This window comes from Periplaneta americana, chromosome 3, assembly GCF_040183065.1.
Source record: "Periplaneta americana isolate PAMFEO1 chromosome 3, P.americana_PAMFEO1_priV1, whole genome shotgun sequence".
NCBI classification, from domain to species: domain Eukaryota; kingdom Metazoa; phylum Arthropoda; class Insecta; order Blattodea; family Blattidae; genus Periplaneta; species Periplaneta americana.
This window is the reverse complement of record NC_091119.1, coordinates 109,016,063-109,032,449: the sequence shown is the minus strand read 5'-3', so window position 1 is coordinate 109,032,449 and position 16,387 is coordinate 109,016,063. Positions and strand designations below refer to the sequence as shown.

The 16,387-nt window shown below is 36.5% G+C and overlaps 1 protein-coding gene across 5 annotated transcripts in view; it reads right to left on the bottom strand.

Moving 5' to 3' along the window:
• Positions 1-5,617: 5,617 nt before the first annotated feature.
• Cp190 (centrosome-associated zinc finger protein CP190) overlaps positions 5,618-16,387 on the bottom strand; it is a 32,891-nt gene continuing 22,121 nt past the window's right edge. For all 5 annotated transcript variants that reach the window (XM_069821251.1, XM_069821253.1, XM_069821254.1 and 2 more), the window contains exons 8-9: positions 14,881-15,201; positions 5,618-14,101 (exon numbers count right to left, since the gene is read on the bottom strand). In XM_069821251.1, coding sequence (XP_069677352.1) covers positions 12,197-14,101; positions 14,881-15,201 — 2,226 coding nt within the window. In that variant the 3' untranslated portion in view covers positions 5,618-12,196. The remainder of the gene's footprint in view (positions 14,102-14,880; positions 15,202-16,387) is intronic.

The following is a 16,387-nucleotide window of genomic DNA, read 5'->3' as shown; positions in this document are numbered from 1 at the left end:
CTCATCTTCAGAACTCCCAATGTATAAGGAAGTAATGCATAATAGGGCCTACTCTTAACAGAGAATGAAACAAAGAGCAGGGAAAGAGTCAAATCTCATCTGCAGTTGCCAAAGAAATTAGAGAACATTTGAAACCACACTTCAATTTCTACGGTTTTCAAGCAGTAAATATATAATCTGATCACCAACTATCAGACGAAAGTGAATGTTCCAAAGAACTTTTGGATATTGCAATATGTAAGTGCTCTTCATTTACAACCTTCAGTTGCAATAAAACTAGCAACGGTAATGACAGAGAGGATTCTTAAGTGACCAGAGAAATACCAGAAAAATGGCAATAAGCAGTATCGATAAGGTTACTACCAGTAAAATCTAAGCAAGAGAAGAAAGGAAAAGTAAAAGACGTCATTTCAGTTGAAGAGAAAGCCATACATGACTAAGAGAAAATCTTCGATCATAGTAGAAATCAATATGAGCTCTTCTGGAACAGACATTGTCATAGTGACATTGATTTCAAGTTGCAGTTTAGAACCAGAGACTAAGAAAGACAAACGAGAATATCAATGCCACATCTTGAAAAAATGAAAGACAACACACAAAGTTGCTGTTGTCTCCAGAAGAACTTGGCATGGTGTCAGAAGATCTTAGTAAGATTGTAGATAAGCAAAGTATATAGAGAAATATTAAAAATCGCATAAGAGTTTCTCAAGAAGTGTAAAAAAAAAAGGTGTTAGACCAGGAATGGATTTGTCTTTTGTGTTTTGTAGAGTTGTCTCTACGCCATTTACTAAGGCAGATAGTTGAGTACACTACAGGTTCTATCAGAAGACTTTTAGAAACTTGCAAAGTCCGATCTGTGATAAGATTCAATGGAATATATTTAGAACTGCGTGATGTACTGTAACTGTTACAGATCGTAGCTCTGACTAGAAATACCTATTAGAATTTACTCTGAAATTTAGTGGAAAATGTGATTCAGATGTAGAAAACAAGAAACGAGTAAAGCTGACTTAAGCAAGTTGGCTTATAAAAGAATCAAGATTTCTTTGTCTCTATATTTCCACAGAAAATTAATCTGAAAGCCTTAAAAACTTTGATAGAATTTACTTTGAAAATATATGTTCTACTGTTGTTTAACATCGTAAGGATGGTTCCAGACATCCTTGTTAATTACTCACATTTTTAAGTCTTTGAAGGACTATTGCAGAGATGTAGTGCATAATGTGATATCAAGAAATGCCATTTATAGTCACTCTGAAAATATATTGTTGTCAGTGCTAATGACAGACAGGATGAGAGATTGTTAACAGCCTAGATCATATATACCCAGATGCTGGGTAACTTTCGGTGCTGGACCCCAGACTCATTTCACCGGCATTATCACCTTCATATCATTCAGACGCTAAATAACCTAGATGTTGATACAGCGTCATAAAATAACCCAATAAAAAAATATATACCCAGATTGCTTGGCCTTATATTATGCTTTGACAGTAACAACTTTTGTCAGTTTTACTATGCTGCCATCTAGTTTTTACATAAGGAGTCATGTGATAACTCCCATTTGAATTGCATTAGCGACTGTACTGCCATCTCGTGTTCGTTTACTGCGGACAGGTGACAATCCTGGCAGTTGTTCTCTTCAAAGTACTAACGATTTTAACATAGGGATGAGCAATCTGTTATGTATGTGATCTGGGTTAACAGTGAGAAGAAATGTTGAGGCAAGAGCTCTCAAAGAAGTTTGGAAATAATCGTATATAAATTCTTACCTTCAGACACTGGAAACTGAATTTCTCAGCACAGTACCACAGAAATGGCTGATTGGGAGCAGAATACTACTACAGAATCTCTGGCTATAAGTCACAATACATTTCAATTCCAAGAATTCGTAAAGAACGAGTATGTTCAGACATAGAATTCCCTGGTTCCCATGGCAATTGAGGCCTTGTAAGTACCTAATCTGCCTACAAAATATGAGAAGAAAGGTAAATACTTCGGTTTGAGAAAGAGAAAGTAATCAGAGAGTTCGTGATTCAACGAATAAATGAATTAAGTTTAATAAAGCGTGGGTAGATGGAACTCGATAGCAGCCACTTGCCTGATGGTGAGTTCTGGGTTTATGTAGTCTCTAACACATGTTCTGTCAATTAATGTCAGTTAAATTACACAGTTTAAATCGACAGAGTTACAGACTATATCATGCAAAGAGCTGCAAAATAATGACCTTAAATACTCAAATTGCAAAAATTTCAATGCGATTGCGCTTTGGTCAAACTTTTGTTTAGGACCTCCAAATTTGGTACACCAGTAACTGGATCCTAATGCAACTTTTTAACCCTGTTAGCGATTTGGAGTAGTTAACCCCCTATTTTCGATTCAGCCTAATAGTGAGAGAATACACAAGGGCGAGTTATACAGTATTTTACATACTTCCATTTTATAATGAAATATCGGTTAATATTCTGGGGCAATTCTTCTGAAGCTAAACATATTTTTGTTTCACAAAAAAAAAGCTGTAAAGATGAGAGGTATGTATAAAAGGACGTCGTGTAAAAAGATTTTCCAAAATTATAAATATTGATCTTATCTTGTACATTCGTTCCCTGATGATTTTTATATTAAAACCAAGATACACTTAGTACTACTCAAAACATTCATAATTTTAACACGACGCAAATCATATCTTCATCTATCCTTTGTTTAATAAGCTGTTATAAAAAAGGTGTTCACTATTCATGTATTAGGTCTTCAATGCACTGCATAATTGTCTTAAAACTTTGAAGAGCCAAAAGAAAAGGTTTAGAACAGAATTAATCAAATTTCTACATACTCATACCTCCTACTCAACTAATGAATTATATATGTTTTGAAATCAAATTAATCTGCTTGCAATGTACTGTATATTTTGTAGAGCCACCAGGGCAGCTCAATCAGCAATGGCACTTGCCTGCTGATCGAGATCTGTGCTCAAGCTTGGATTCAATTTCCGTTTTGGGTGATTGCCTAGTTTGGTTTTATCCTAGGTTTTCCCTAACCATAAGGCAGATGTCGTTAATCTATGGCGAATCCTCGGCCTCACCTCAGCTCAGGACAAATTGCAAATATTTCTATAAAAGAGCTAATTTAAATGAGGCCAAAAATATCTATATGTGAACAGGCATTTCCTTTCATCAAGGCTGGTGTCTATATTAATTTAGATTCTGTGTTTTTATAGGTGTTAATATCAATTTCGATTTTGGTATTGATTCCTGCCTCCTTGCATATGCTGGCAAGCAAAAACGAATTAGTTCAGCAAACACTGATCTTCAGTCGCACTTTAACTTTACTGTATGAAAATGACATATATTTAGTCTTTTGTTCTTTTATTTTTTGCTATTCTTTCAAAGTAACATAGCACAAAATTATGAAACCACTTGTCAGGTAAGTGTAGTCAAATTTGGTCGAATGATTTTACATAGAACACTTTTCTAAATAACTTTTGAGAGATCTTAAAAGTAGGTGGTTTATTTAAAGCCATACCATTAAGATGTTTCGATTAAGACTCTTGCAATAATGCAGTACTTTTAAAAAATACAGAGATTTTAATAGTCTGTTCAAGTAAAATTATACATGCTGGTGGAAATGAAATACAGAAAAAATAAATTTTAAAGATTTACATTGTATGATTAAATTAATGTCACAGAACTTTCTCTCTAGATAGTAACATTATGATTCTAACATAGTGATTAAACAAGAATTAAATTAATTAAATGGTGATATTTGAGTGTCGAGACACTCACTAGAAATTCTGGAAGTACGCTTATGAATTTATATAAAAAATACAGTCACTGCAAGATAAAGTATCTTTATCTCTCATATTGAATGTGTCCATCATTGCCTGTTATGCAGGAGTATAGTATATTTACAAAGCTAAATTAAATACTGTATTTTAGCAATTTAAGATAGCGGAACTGAGGACATTCCTAAAGCACCATACATGCACACAATTGGGGATTAGTTTTATGTACTGGATATCGAGAATGTGTTCCATTCATTCTAGTTTCGGCAAGATAAAAAAAAGTGTTCCACCCAGGGATGTCGTCTTTAACTTTCCCTCATTGGGAGCAAGATTTCTAAGAAAGATTATTGTATGACAGCATTAGTACGTAAGCATGAAAGTGAAAACGAGAGTGCATTATCTATATTTAAGCGTTTTTTTACATATTATAGCATCAGATATTAGACCACGCAAATTTTACTTTGAACACTTATAAGAGTCATTCCCGTAATTTATATCAAGGAAGGGAGGAGTTACTTTATGTTTGCATTTAGAAACAAAATGTATCATATTGATGGCGTTTAGGTAAAAAGGCTTAACCCTCATTTTTTAAATGTGACTTGTTTTTGCTGTAATTAATTAACATTTAATTACAAAACATGACAATATGTTTTTTGACAATTATATTTACATTCTTTCATATAAAGTAACTAATAATAATGTGCTAAAATTTAATTATAGCTTTTTCTGTAAAATTTTCTTTTGTGGGATAAGCCCTTTACTTGAACAGAGTTGATATATTTATCATTCTGACATTTGATGTTATTAGTATCATTACATATTTATACAAAGTGTCCTAAAAGTTTGACCCAAACTTAAAGCTTAAATTAGAACAAGTCTTGAATAGGAACTAGGAAGCCATGTCTGCCAATGACAAATTGATGTGCTATGAGATGTTCAAAAATGCTAGTCATGATTTTGAACATGTGCTTAAAGGTGGGTACAGACTTCAATGCACATGCAGTGAGCACTAAAGCATATACTAATGTCGATGTGCATTCAAAAGTTCTGAGTGTATGCGTGAGTTCTTCTGAGCACGAATGACCTGAGACATTTGCACTCGATTTGGTATCACCTCTCAAAGAAAACATATCGGAATATGTATTATATGACTTTCTTGTATTAAATTCTATCATACCTGGTTTTATGTAATCAAGATGTATGAAAACATATCATCAGTGTGCACTCAGTTTGGACGGTATTTTTGTCAACAATGGACTAGTCAAATGAAATATCAGAGTCTCATTGACACATATGAAAAGTAGCCGGTATCAAGGACCCTTATCATTATTCAAAAACTAAGAATGCAGAAGGAAGCTTGGGAATCTATAGCAGAAAATTTTAACCTCGATTAGAACACTGTTACAGAAGAAAATACTAATTCACTGGGTTCCTTCCACGTCCAGGAAAACAACTGTACTTGAACAGGTGTAGCTTCTCTAAACTGTATGTTTTCATTATTTTTGGTCCAACTGACTGACTATGAAACTAGAAATCCTAAGATGACATGAGAAGTTCCTGAACTCTCAAGCACCATATCTTTCAACAAATCACAGCCATCATAGTGCTTTCAGTTTTTGTAAAGCATTTTCATCCAACATCTTTCGTTCTTCAACGGAGCACAGTGAAAAGAAACGCATGTGTGACAGCTAAGACTAAACATAAAAGTTCCAAGCATACATGAAGTGAGTGCACACAATATTTGTGTTCCCACCACATGTGCACTCAAGTCTGTACTTGCCTATCAATAACATTGATGTGTTTGCATTGTTTAATTGCATGTGTGAATCGGAACTGTTTTTTTTTTTTTTTTTTTTTGCCGTTATTTTAATATTCTACTTTATGTGGATGCATAGAACCTGCTTTTCCTATTCACTGATTTATTCTTTGCAACAATTTTTGGGCAGGATGTCATTAAATGTAAGAGTGTACACTCTACAATTATTCTCATGTGCATTTCCTTCTGCTACACCATACACAAAATGTTTGTGTTTGAGATCTGGTAAAGTGTATGGTTCCATTATATAGACAGCAGCTAGTATAAGCTAATGAGAGAAAGTGAGGCGAATTGTCTCTTTCAGTAACAAGGATTCGCTATACACGCAGATAGACAGCACAAGTATGTTAAGATTAAACATGTGAACACTGTTCTTAATTTGGTGAAGTTTGAACATTAGGATGATTTAACATCATACATTACATCATTTTTCCTGGCGAGTATGAGTGTAGTGTATATGATTATGACCTACAAGAATTTAGAAGTAATTTTGATTTTAATACATATGTGTGCATGCATGTGCGTGTAAAATGAGAATAATTTAACTGTATACAACATAACAAGTCATATGTGGAGACAAAGAGGAAGGCAGAAAATAAGAAAGATTGGAGAAAGCTGGGTTTGCAGTGAAATACCTGCCCTTGGGCAGATCGCTATGAATGAATGACCTTTAATTAAAGTTAAGAATATATTGTTTTTATTTTGTTCAGCACTATCTTATTTTCATTGAAGACAAGTTGAAACCTTTAATTGTAGAAAAACAATAAAATTATTATTGTTTATATCTGAAAATTAGATTAATAAAATCTGCTATTGTTAACCAGCTGTTTCTTTTATGTTACATTTCATGTTCAAAATATGAGCCTTAGATTTTTTGTCTGCTTTGCAAATGCAGTTTTAGTTTTATATGCAGTTATTTCTTTCATTTCCACGTGTTCAGTACTTCTGCTTCTGTGATCAGATGTAAACTGACCACTTTTGTGGACATTAAGATAAAATTGGGATTAAAAAAAATGTTATCTAGGAATGTGAATGACGGATTATGAGAGAGAACTATACTTTTAATGTATGACTTATATGTATTCACTTTCTTCTTATTGGTATGAAACATCATATATTGTATTTTCCAACCTCAGACCATCTTCTCCTCGGGTCTACTTGGAATTCCTTTTTCTTCTAGGTTGGCAATAAAGACATGTTTTGGGATTCAGTTGTTCATTGTTGACATGTGCTTTTCTGTTTTGTCTGAATTTCCTAGTATAATTTATTTGGGTATGTTTGATGTTTTATTTCATAATTTTGGGCTTTCGACTTTGCCTTGCAATATTTAACTTTCCATTGATCCTAGGAACTTTTTTTTTATATCTACATTTGAAGTATTCATTTATGAACCCAAGTCTCACTGTCACACATTACCAATGCAATTGTCATAGTTCAAAATTTTTACTGAATGTCTTTTTCTTATGACATAAATTAAAAAAAGAAAGTCAGTCATAAAACTATAAATTATTTATTTATTTAAATATGTATCAGTAATATGGCTATATGTTTAATTGCAAAGTGTGATGATAGTATTTTTGTTACAGGAAATATGACATTACTGTTGGAAAGGCAATTCTTCAAATTAAACAAGTCGCTTACGACTTTACTAACCAAGTACTTTATTGCCTCAAACTGTTCACTATTCACATCCAAGCATGTTATTGGCAATGCTTTGGGAAGTCATTCATTGTTTTATTATACCTTGGAATAGCATGAATTTCTTCCTCAATTGCTATTTTCATCTTGTCAATGTCTTGCGGTTTCTGGGCTTGAAACTTCTCCTTCAAATAACCCCACAACCAATAGTCACAGGCTGTGAGATCAGGAGAATGGGCTGGCCATTGTCAGTCCTCTCCTTCCCACCCACCTGTTTTGCAAATCACCAGTAAAGTTGTATGTGTGCTGTCTCCTGCGAGTTCAAGTCAGGCAGCTGTAAGCCTCTCTTCATGCCGCCTCTGTACTGTTCACCCTGGTGGAGCAGTCAGTAACATGTTGGCTTATGATATCGGAGGCCCGGGTTAATTTCTTGGTCAGATGGGGATTTAAATTTTTTTAAATAACGTCATTAATTTTTATGCATGTTACCTGTCTGCATTCAATTTTTTTTAAGCGGAACAAGTTATACCCGACACCTGTGGGTTAATATTTGGCTCGACTTAGAGAATAAAAACCAAATATATGTTGTTGTTGTTTTCTAATGCCAGGCATTTGACAATAAAGTCATTTGACCTCTTGCACTCCAATATTTTTCAAAGATATTATCATGACCAGCCACTGAAGCACAGATTTTGAGGTGTTCCGAATCCATTTCTTGGTTTGAGTTGCACAATGGGCAGTTAGGGGACTGATATATTCCTATTCTATGCAGATGTTTGGCCAAACAATCATGGCCTGTTGCCAATCTAAATGCAGCTACAGACGATTTTCGTGATAAATCGGGAATTAACTGTGGATTATGATGCAGAGAGTTCCATTTTTTCCCTTGGGATTGAGTTATCAAATTTTGTTTGTTGAAGTCTAAGTATGTAGATTTAATAAATCTCTTCACAGAGCAATACGTAGATTTAGTAACAGGTCTGTAAGTAGCAATGCTGCCCTTCTTTGCTAAAGCATCCGCATTCTCGTTTCCCAGGATTCCACAATGGGACGGTATCCATTGGAATACAATTCTTTTATTGAGTGAGCATTTTAGTTATTTCTGCTGTTTGAGATGAAGGTGTGTTTAGAGACGATTGATAGAATAGCTGCTTTGGAGTCTGACAATATAACTGCATTCCTAAATATATATATATTACTATAGGAGTCTGACAATATAACTGCATTCCTAAATATATATATATTACTATAGTCTACATCCCTAGTCAACATTGTGATGATTAAAAATAATATATTAATAAAAGGAAGTAGGTGACATACAGCAAATGAATAATGGTTTTCACAACCCATTACTTCATTTATAAATCACAGGACATAACAAGATGGTTTATTTGCACAACTAATGCAAAACGTGTCATTAATTTCAACTGAATCAAGTTAATGTCCAATTTCATGAGTATTGCATTGCTTCATACAGACCAATTCTATCACGGACGGTTTTAGTCTAGTGGAGAGAGTGCCTACTTCCCTACTTCAGTGACATGTTCAATCCTGCTATCTTGCATTTCTTGGAATTGTTTGTCTATCTATTTTTCCTTCTTTTGTTTTGTTTAATTTACAGTATTTACTGCACTACATATTTACGCTAAATTCTTTTCTCTGGAGCTTGTTCTAGTTATTTAGGGATGATGTACAACAAAACATAATGAATGTTATTACTTCATCTAGTGGTTCACCTGTGAACCTGATCACTCGTCCTCTGATCATGTGCAGTGCCTCCTTTCTGGGACTTGGAAAATATCTGTGCATCATCAGTTGTTTCTAAGACTGTACATATTTTAGAGAACCAAGTTCACCCAGTGGTTAAAAAATTCTTTCCTTCAAGTATTGCAACTCTTGACGACGACGACGACGATTATTATTATTATTATTATTATGATAACGATCCTATTCACAAAGCTTGATGTGTGTAAAATTTGGTTTGAGAAGCATGAAAATGAAGTTAAACATCTTTCATGGCCAGCATAATAATTTCCAAATCTAAACATCATTGAACTATTATGGTTTGTATTAGAAAGCAGAGTAAAGAAACAGATTCCCTCTTCCAATTCTTTAAAGTGCATGAAGAGTGGCATATAATATATTCCAGAAGAAACCATTCAGAAGTTGTACTAGAGGATCTAAAAAAATAAAGGGACTATTTGTATACAGTATTATATTACTGATTATGCCTTTATTAAAATTTGATTGCAAACTCTTAAAATAGTCTCCTTCTGATGTGATACGTTGATTTCGATGTTGAATCCACTTTTCAAAGCCCTTCTCTGACAACCTGTTTAGCACATCTGAAGCACCATTGTTAACTCTGTTTGATTGGAAATGCCATCAACGAAATTTTTTTTCCATGTGTGGAAACAGGTAAAAGTCATGGGATGCAAGATCCGGTGAATAGGATGTATGTGCTGCTACAAGGTGACAGGATGGCCAATGGCAAGAATGCCATTCATGGATGCATGAGCAATGAGGAAAGATAACCTATTCAGTGAGGTGATAATACTGTTATGCATTCAAAAAATATAGACTTAGCACGTAACACTTTCATAATAAGAGCAGGTTACAGAATGAAAATGAATCATTGTGCATGAGTGATATATCTGTGGCCTAAGCCACACCTGTCCGTCCTTCGCAGATAACAGTAGCACACTCTGCCCTTTACCAGCTCGTAACAATACCATCACTTTAATGTCCAACTCCCTGACTGTTTTATGTTAGACATAAACATTGTCCTAGTACGGAATTCATTTTCAGCAATTTTCCTAGTCAGTGGTCTTTTAAGAACATAACAGCGGTTTACAAACCACATGGTCATAAACAGTACCAATTTTATAAAAAGGGATAAAGTGCTTGATTTTTTCCCTGTACTTGTCTGAAGTTTTGCTCTTTTTGGTCTTGGGCTGAATGGATATTTTCATTGGGCACTCTGGGCTTTGGTTTCTGGTTCGTAATGATGAAACCAGGACTCATCACACGTGAACATTCTGTTTAGGAAATCTGGTTCCCAATGAAGTCAGCTGATCCACTGCTGGTATATCATAACCCAGTAAGACATGATATTCTCATTATGCACACCCTGGTACCCATTTTGTCTCAACTTTTCTGTAGCCCAAATCACTGTGATTTATGTATAATCTTGGCTATTGTTAAACAACGATTTTCTCGCAAAATTGTATCAGTGGTGTTCACATTCACCTCAGTTTGCTATGTTGATGGTCTTCTGGAATGTGAAGCATCAAGAAGGTTTTCTTAATCTTACTTAAATCGGTTGTGTCACTTAAAAAGCTTACTTCTTCTAAGCTTCATGTATCATTTCCAGCATTTCAGTTGCAGATTTGTTAAAAAAAATGTGAAAACTGATTGTAATGCAATGTTGTAACTTCAAATCCGTGCTTAGTATTAGAAACGTGCCCTAACAGAATGGCTGTCTCTTATCAACTGAGCAGTTCCAAAACAGTGGCACTCATCTCACAACATTATTCAAGGTCAGACTTCTCTGTGGCAACTGGTGAACACTAGTGTGTGCGCATGTAAACATAATGAAATCACTCCCACTCCCATTAGCTTTTGATACATCCTCAAATGAGTCATTCCCAGAAGAAATTAATTTGTTTTGAAATCAAACAGTGGACCAACACCATATTAATTAAGAATTTTCAAAATTTCAAAGATGTCCCCATTATTTCGTCTACCTCCTGTTTGTGAGATTATGCCAAATGTATGAACTTACAGAAAAAAAAAAGTTCACTCATATCTAATTGAAACATGATGTTTACATTCTTATACAAAAGACAGAAGAGAACCTTTTCGATTTGGTTACGCTTTTATTGATAACCATATTCTGAAACTTGGGGTACATTTGAAAAATAATCTACTCCTGAATAAATAATGTACATTTCACATTTGTTAACTCATTTCTTTAAATTTGTCTCAAGGATAGCCAACATCAGACAATTGCAAACAGAACTTTCTATTTTTATTTCTTCCATTTTCTTAAGCAATCAAAAACCTTACATACTATTCGTAGTGCAGCTGTCAGTTCTTCACACCATACCCCAGCTAGCAGTCTGAATGAATGTGATCGACGAGGCAACTTTGGCAATTATGCAAAATAAGCTGCTTCAACTATGGCAAATGTTAGTAACCATTTCAAATTATACATAAGGCTTTGTCATCAGTTAGCACACTTCATTTTGGTATATACAGACTTCGACCAAATGGATTAATAAAGTTTATAAATTTCACTCTTGTATATGTGTGCACATAATTTACGAAATCTACATTTGTGCTCTCCTCAAAATAATAAAATGATACTTCGCACTTTAAGATAGAATATAAGCTGTACAAAATAGGATAAATGTCTTCAAGTATCACTTAAAAGACACTGGTTATAAAATCTTATTGGAAAAAAATCAATAAGGATTAAACATGATGCAGTCATTGTCTTTTCTTCTTATTCTTGCCCTTCAGGCTTTAAAAATAAGATGAATATAGACGAAAATCTCTATAATAATTTGTAGGAAGAAAGAGAAATGAAAAATAAACTGTAGGAAGAAACAGAAATGAAAACAAACATACAAAAAGGACTTAATGATGTTAAAATATGTTCACGTATATATTAACACAACAACTTTTCCTGTCATCAGTTCACAAACTGATTAAATTGAAATAGTGAAGCTGTCTCAGTGAAGAAAGAAAAAGGAGAAGCTAGAAACATATACGAGATGAAACATTCAACCTTTCAAACATTTCTCACATACAAAGTTCAAGTTCTTAACTTGCACACACTTGCATGCTGCATACTGATTTATATAATGAAATGTAGTGAAGCGCGTGAATTTTTGCGTAACATTCAGTCACTCTATAACCAGATTATATTATACAGTCACAACTAGTCAAAGAGTTCTTCACTCACTACCTATGGGTCCTCGCAACACTTTTGGCTCTTCAGAGACACTGACTCTATTTGCAGACTGTGATGCATTATCTTCATCATCATCAAAGTCATCCCACTCCTTCATGATGTCAGCCATCTGAACAGGGGACTGTCTTCTCTGTTGTGCACTGTTGTTGGCAACAGTCTTTTTCACTGGGGAGTAGGTTCTCACACTCGCTTGCTTGTCGGTTTTACCATCTTCACCTTCCACTTCCACTTCCATTGTTATGTCCTCTGTCGCAGAGACATTTTCGCTAGTATTGTCTACTAGGACCTTCACTTCTGGGTCCGGTGCCCCTACTTCTACCCCCTCTGCAGCCCCAACATCTAGATTCTCTACGCTGCTCACTGTCTCTGTCACAACTACGTCGTCAGTATTTGGCTCTGCATCTTGTGTAATGATGCCATCGCTTACCAGATGTTCCTCCTCCCTCGTGAGGACAGGTGGCATGCTGTACTTCATGTCTTCTGTGAGGCCAGATGAGAGTGGAGCCTCCTTCTCCAGGATGGGCAACTCTGGCTCAGAGGGACACTTGGCCTCTTGGGCCTCAGTCTGTGCAGGGGGTCTTGCTATGAAGAACATGACGCCTTCGCCGTTGGTGTCCCTGATGGGCGCATAATCGTGATCAGTCAACACCATCGTCACTTCATCACCTCCCACCATCGACACTGCCACACTGACAGGTGGCGGAGCGGTGGCTGTCTGTGGAGGTGGTACTGCCTCCATGGAAGGGGCAGTCTCTCCAGGGAAGTGCTCCAGATCGGAAAGGGGCCCTGTGTAGGCCTGATCCTGTTGTTCCTGCCCCTCATCAGGCATGATCTCTGGTACAATATATTCCTGCAATCCATTGGCAACATCCTTAAATCCCTCTGTGCCAGTGGTCTCTTCCCCTACAATTTCTGTTGACTGCAATACAAACTCCTGGTTTTCGTCCAGCACTATCACGGTCTGCTCGCCAACCAGTGTGTCTGCCAGCCCTAAGGATGCGGCAATGCCACTTGCCACATTACTAAGAGCCTCTGCTTCTGATGATGGTACAAGTGACTGAACAGCAGGCGCCTCAGCCAACACTGTCACACCTGAGGGCAGTACAGGCTTCTGTACTACAGCATCAATGACGGGCACTTCCACCATCTCGACTTCTTCCTCCTCCTCAGGCACCACATCTGACGAGTGTGCCTCCTCACTGTCTTCGAAGCCTGGCAGCGTGAAGTGTTTACGCTTGTCCTCGTCCTCTCCTAGCTTCCGAATCATCGCCTTGTGGCTCGTGCGGATGTGTGCCTTCAGGTTGATGTTGCGCACAAATGGCTTCTGGCAGAATGGGCACTCGTACAGTTTTTTGGCTGGGTCGGAGTGCAGGTTGGTCTGCATGTGACCCTGCAGTGCACCGTTGCTTTTGAATGTAGCATTACACACCTTGCACACGAACTCCTTATTGTTGGAGTGGTTGTTTCGGTGCTTGATGAGCAGTGACTCACTTAACGCCACATAGTCACACTGGTCGCACTTGGGGAACTGACAGTTACGTGGTGGTGGCACACCATGCTTGGTGTACAGGTGGTAGAGCAACAGGTTGCGCTTGCTGGCACGGTGCCCACAGTGCTCACAGATGCGTGCGTCTATCTTCTCCATGTGAACGTCCTGCAGATGACGACGGTACAGGTAGTATGTGTCGAAGTGGACTGGTTCCTCATTGGAACCACATGAGTGGCACAGCCATGGTCCAGTTGTATTCTCAGCACCTGATGCTGGTTTCTGGCCACCTAGTTCTGACAATGGTTCTACATGACCACCATGCTTCAATACCACAGCTGGCTTGCCCTTGCCTGCCACATCCGACTTTAGCACCACATATGACACCTTCGACTTGACCATCTGAAAGAAAACAAACTTTTACAAACTGAAATGAAGTCTGATTAAACATGGGTACAATGGATGTGGTTGCTATGTACAGTCATAATCCAGCTATCCCAGGTTTGTAGGACAAAGCAAATGGAGTTTTCTCTCTTTGCTTTAGAATCTGGGCTTGTACGTTATTCATCTCTCAACTTCTCTAAAGTGACGACTGTGGAATTCTGCTATTAGCGATTCAGTGTTGGTGTTCTCAGTGGAATACTCAAAACAGATCAATAGTCCCATTCAATTTTTTTTTTAGCAGGTATCTTACAACACTTTAACATCTCAGGTTATTTAGCATCTGAATGAGATGAAGGTGATAATGCCAGTGAAATGAGTCTGGGTTCCAGCACCGAAAGTTACCCAGCATTTGCTCATATTGGGTTGACGGAAAACCCTGGAAAAAACTTCAACCAAGTAACTTGCCCCAACTGGGAATCGAACCCGGGCCACCTGGTTTCACGGCCAGACGCACTAACCATTACTGTGGAGGTGTGGACCGTCCCATTCAATGCATAGAGCAGAAAAATGAAAGGAAATAGAAATATAAAGAGACATAATCGAAGTAGAAATAAAGAAGACAAAGACTAAGATGAGAATGAAGGAAAGTGGTGGTGGTGGTGGCAGCAGCAGTAAAAAAATCAATAATTATAGCTGTTGATCTCACTTAAGACCTAGCACCACTCGTTTCTTAGACAGACCTTGGCTGCCATATTTCATATTTATGTTATATTTCACTGTAAATGATCATGATTTACCTTGCTGGCATCCCCATCTATAGGTGGCATGGCAGACACCGGAGCACCAGCACGTTGCATAATCTTGAGTCTGATGTTTTTGTTATTCTTCACCAGATGTGGGTACTTTTTCAGCACCTCAGTGATGATCTTAGCATGGTTCGACAGATTGCCTCCTGTGTTGGCAACTGCTCCCCCAATGGAAGCTATGTTGTCTGCACGTGTTGGTAATGGCCGTTGTCCATCCTCAACACGCCGTATCTTTGTGGTGCTTGGTGTAGCAGCTGCATTTTCCTTGCCTTCTGGGGATTTGGGAGACTTGGGGTCCAGCAGAAAGCGAACCTGATACACAAATACCGATTTTATTACTGCAGAAACAACTAAGACTAGTCATGGCTTCCCCAAAGGAATCAAGACTCAACTGATTAGGCTGAAGATCTTCTCTAAACATTGTTTTCGCTCTAATTTCGTTCATCTTTACTCCATTATCATTAAGTAGCCTCTATTTTCACCATTAAATAAAGAACTACACTTTTGTATTCATAAAGATAAGAACAAAAGCAGACTGAAATCAAATCAAATGGAATTCTTCAGAAGAACAATATGATACACATTTATGTACTAGGAAAAAAAATGAGGAAATTTTAGGATAAAGACTAAACCAATTGTTGATAAAGCTATATATATATATATATATAAATAATTGGATTAGACAATGAAGAAACACAAGACATCCACACTAGTAACATAAACCAAACTAGTAGATTACAGACAAAAAGAAATTATTTGAAAAGACTGCTGAATGAGACTGAACTAAGCCTACCAAGGCATCAGTCAGTTGAAACGACTGGTAAAAAGTTACCCAAATTTAATGTAATATGTATATACTTTTATACATTATAAATCTTACAAGTTTCAATAAAAGAGAACTGAGAAAGCAGCAGCTACTGGAGTCAGATGTTCTCCATTATAAGAACTGAACAGTGTTAACTTTACAGAGATGAAATTTGAAACTATCAGTGACTGATGGAAACTTTTTGTAGACATGTGATTCATAAAACCGCAACTTTCACAAGAGTATACTCTTGACGAATTTTGCAATAAATTTAAATCTTGATCCAGTTGGGTTTTTTTGTTGTCATGTTATATTGTGACAGTAAGATAGTAATATAATATCTGATAAGAAACCACAGGAATGATAATAATTATTTAAAACTGTAGCTCCAAAAAATTATTGGGGATCATCAGTGCAGTTTTAGGTGTAATAGATTGACTATTGATCAGATTTTTTTGTATTCGACACATATTGGAGAAAAAATGGGAGTATGAGGGTACAGTACATCAGTTTCATAGATTTCAAAAAGGCATATGACTCGGTTAAGAGAGAAGTTTTACATAATATTCTTATTGAATTTGGTATTCCAAGAAACTAGTTCGATTAATTAAAATGTGTCTCAGTGAAAAGTATAGGCCAGTCTCTCTCTGATGCTTTTCTAATTCACTGAGGGCTAAAGCAAGGAGATGCACT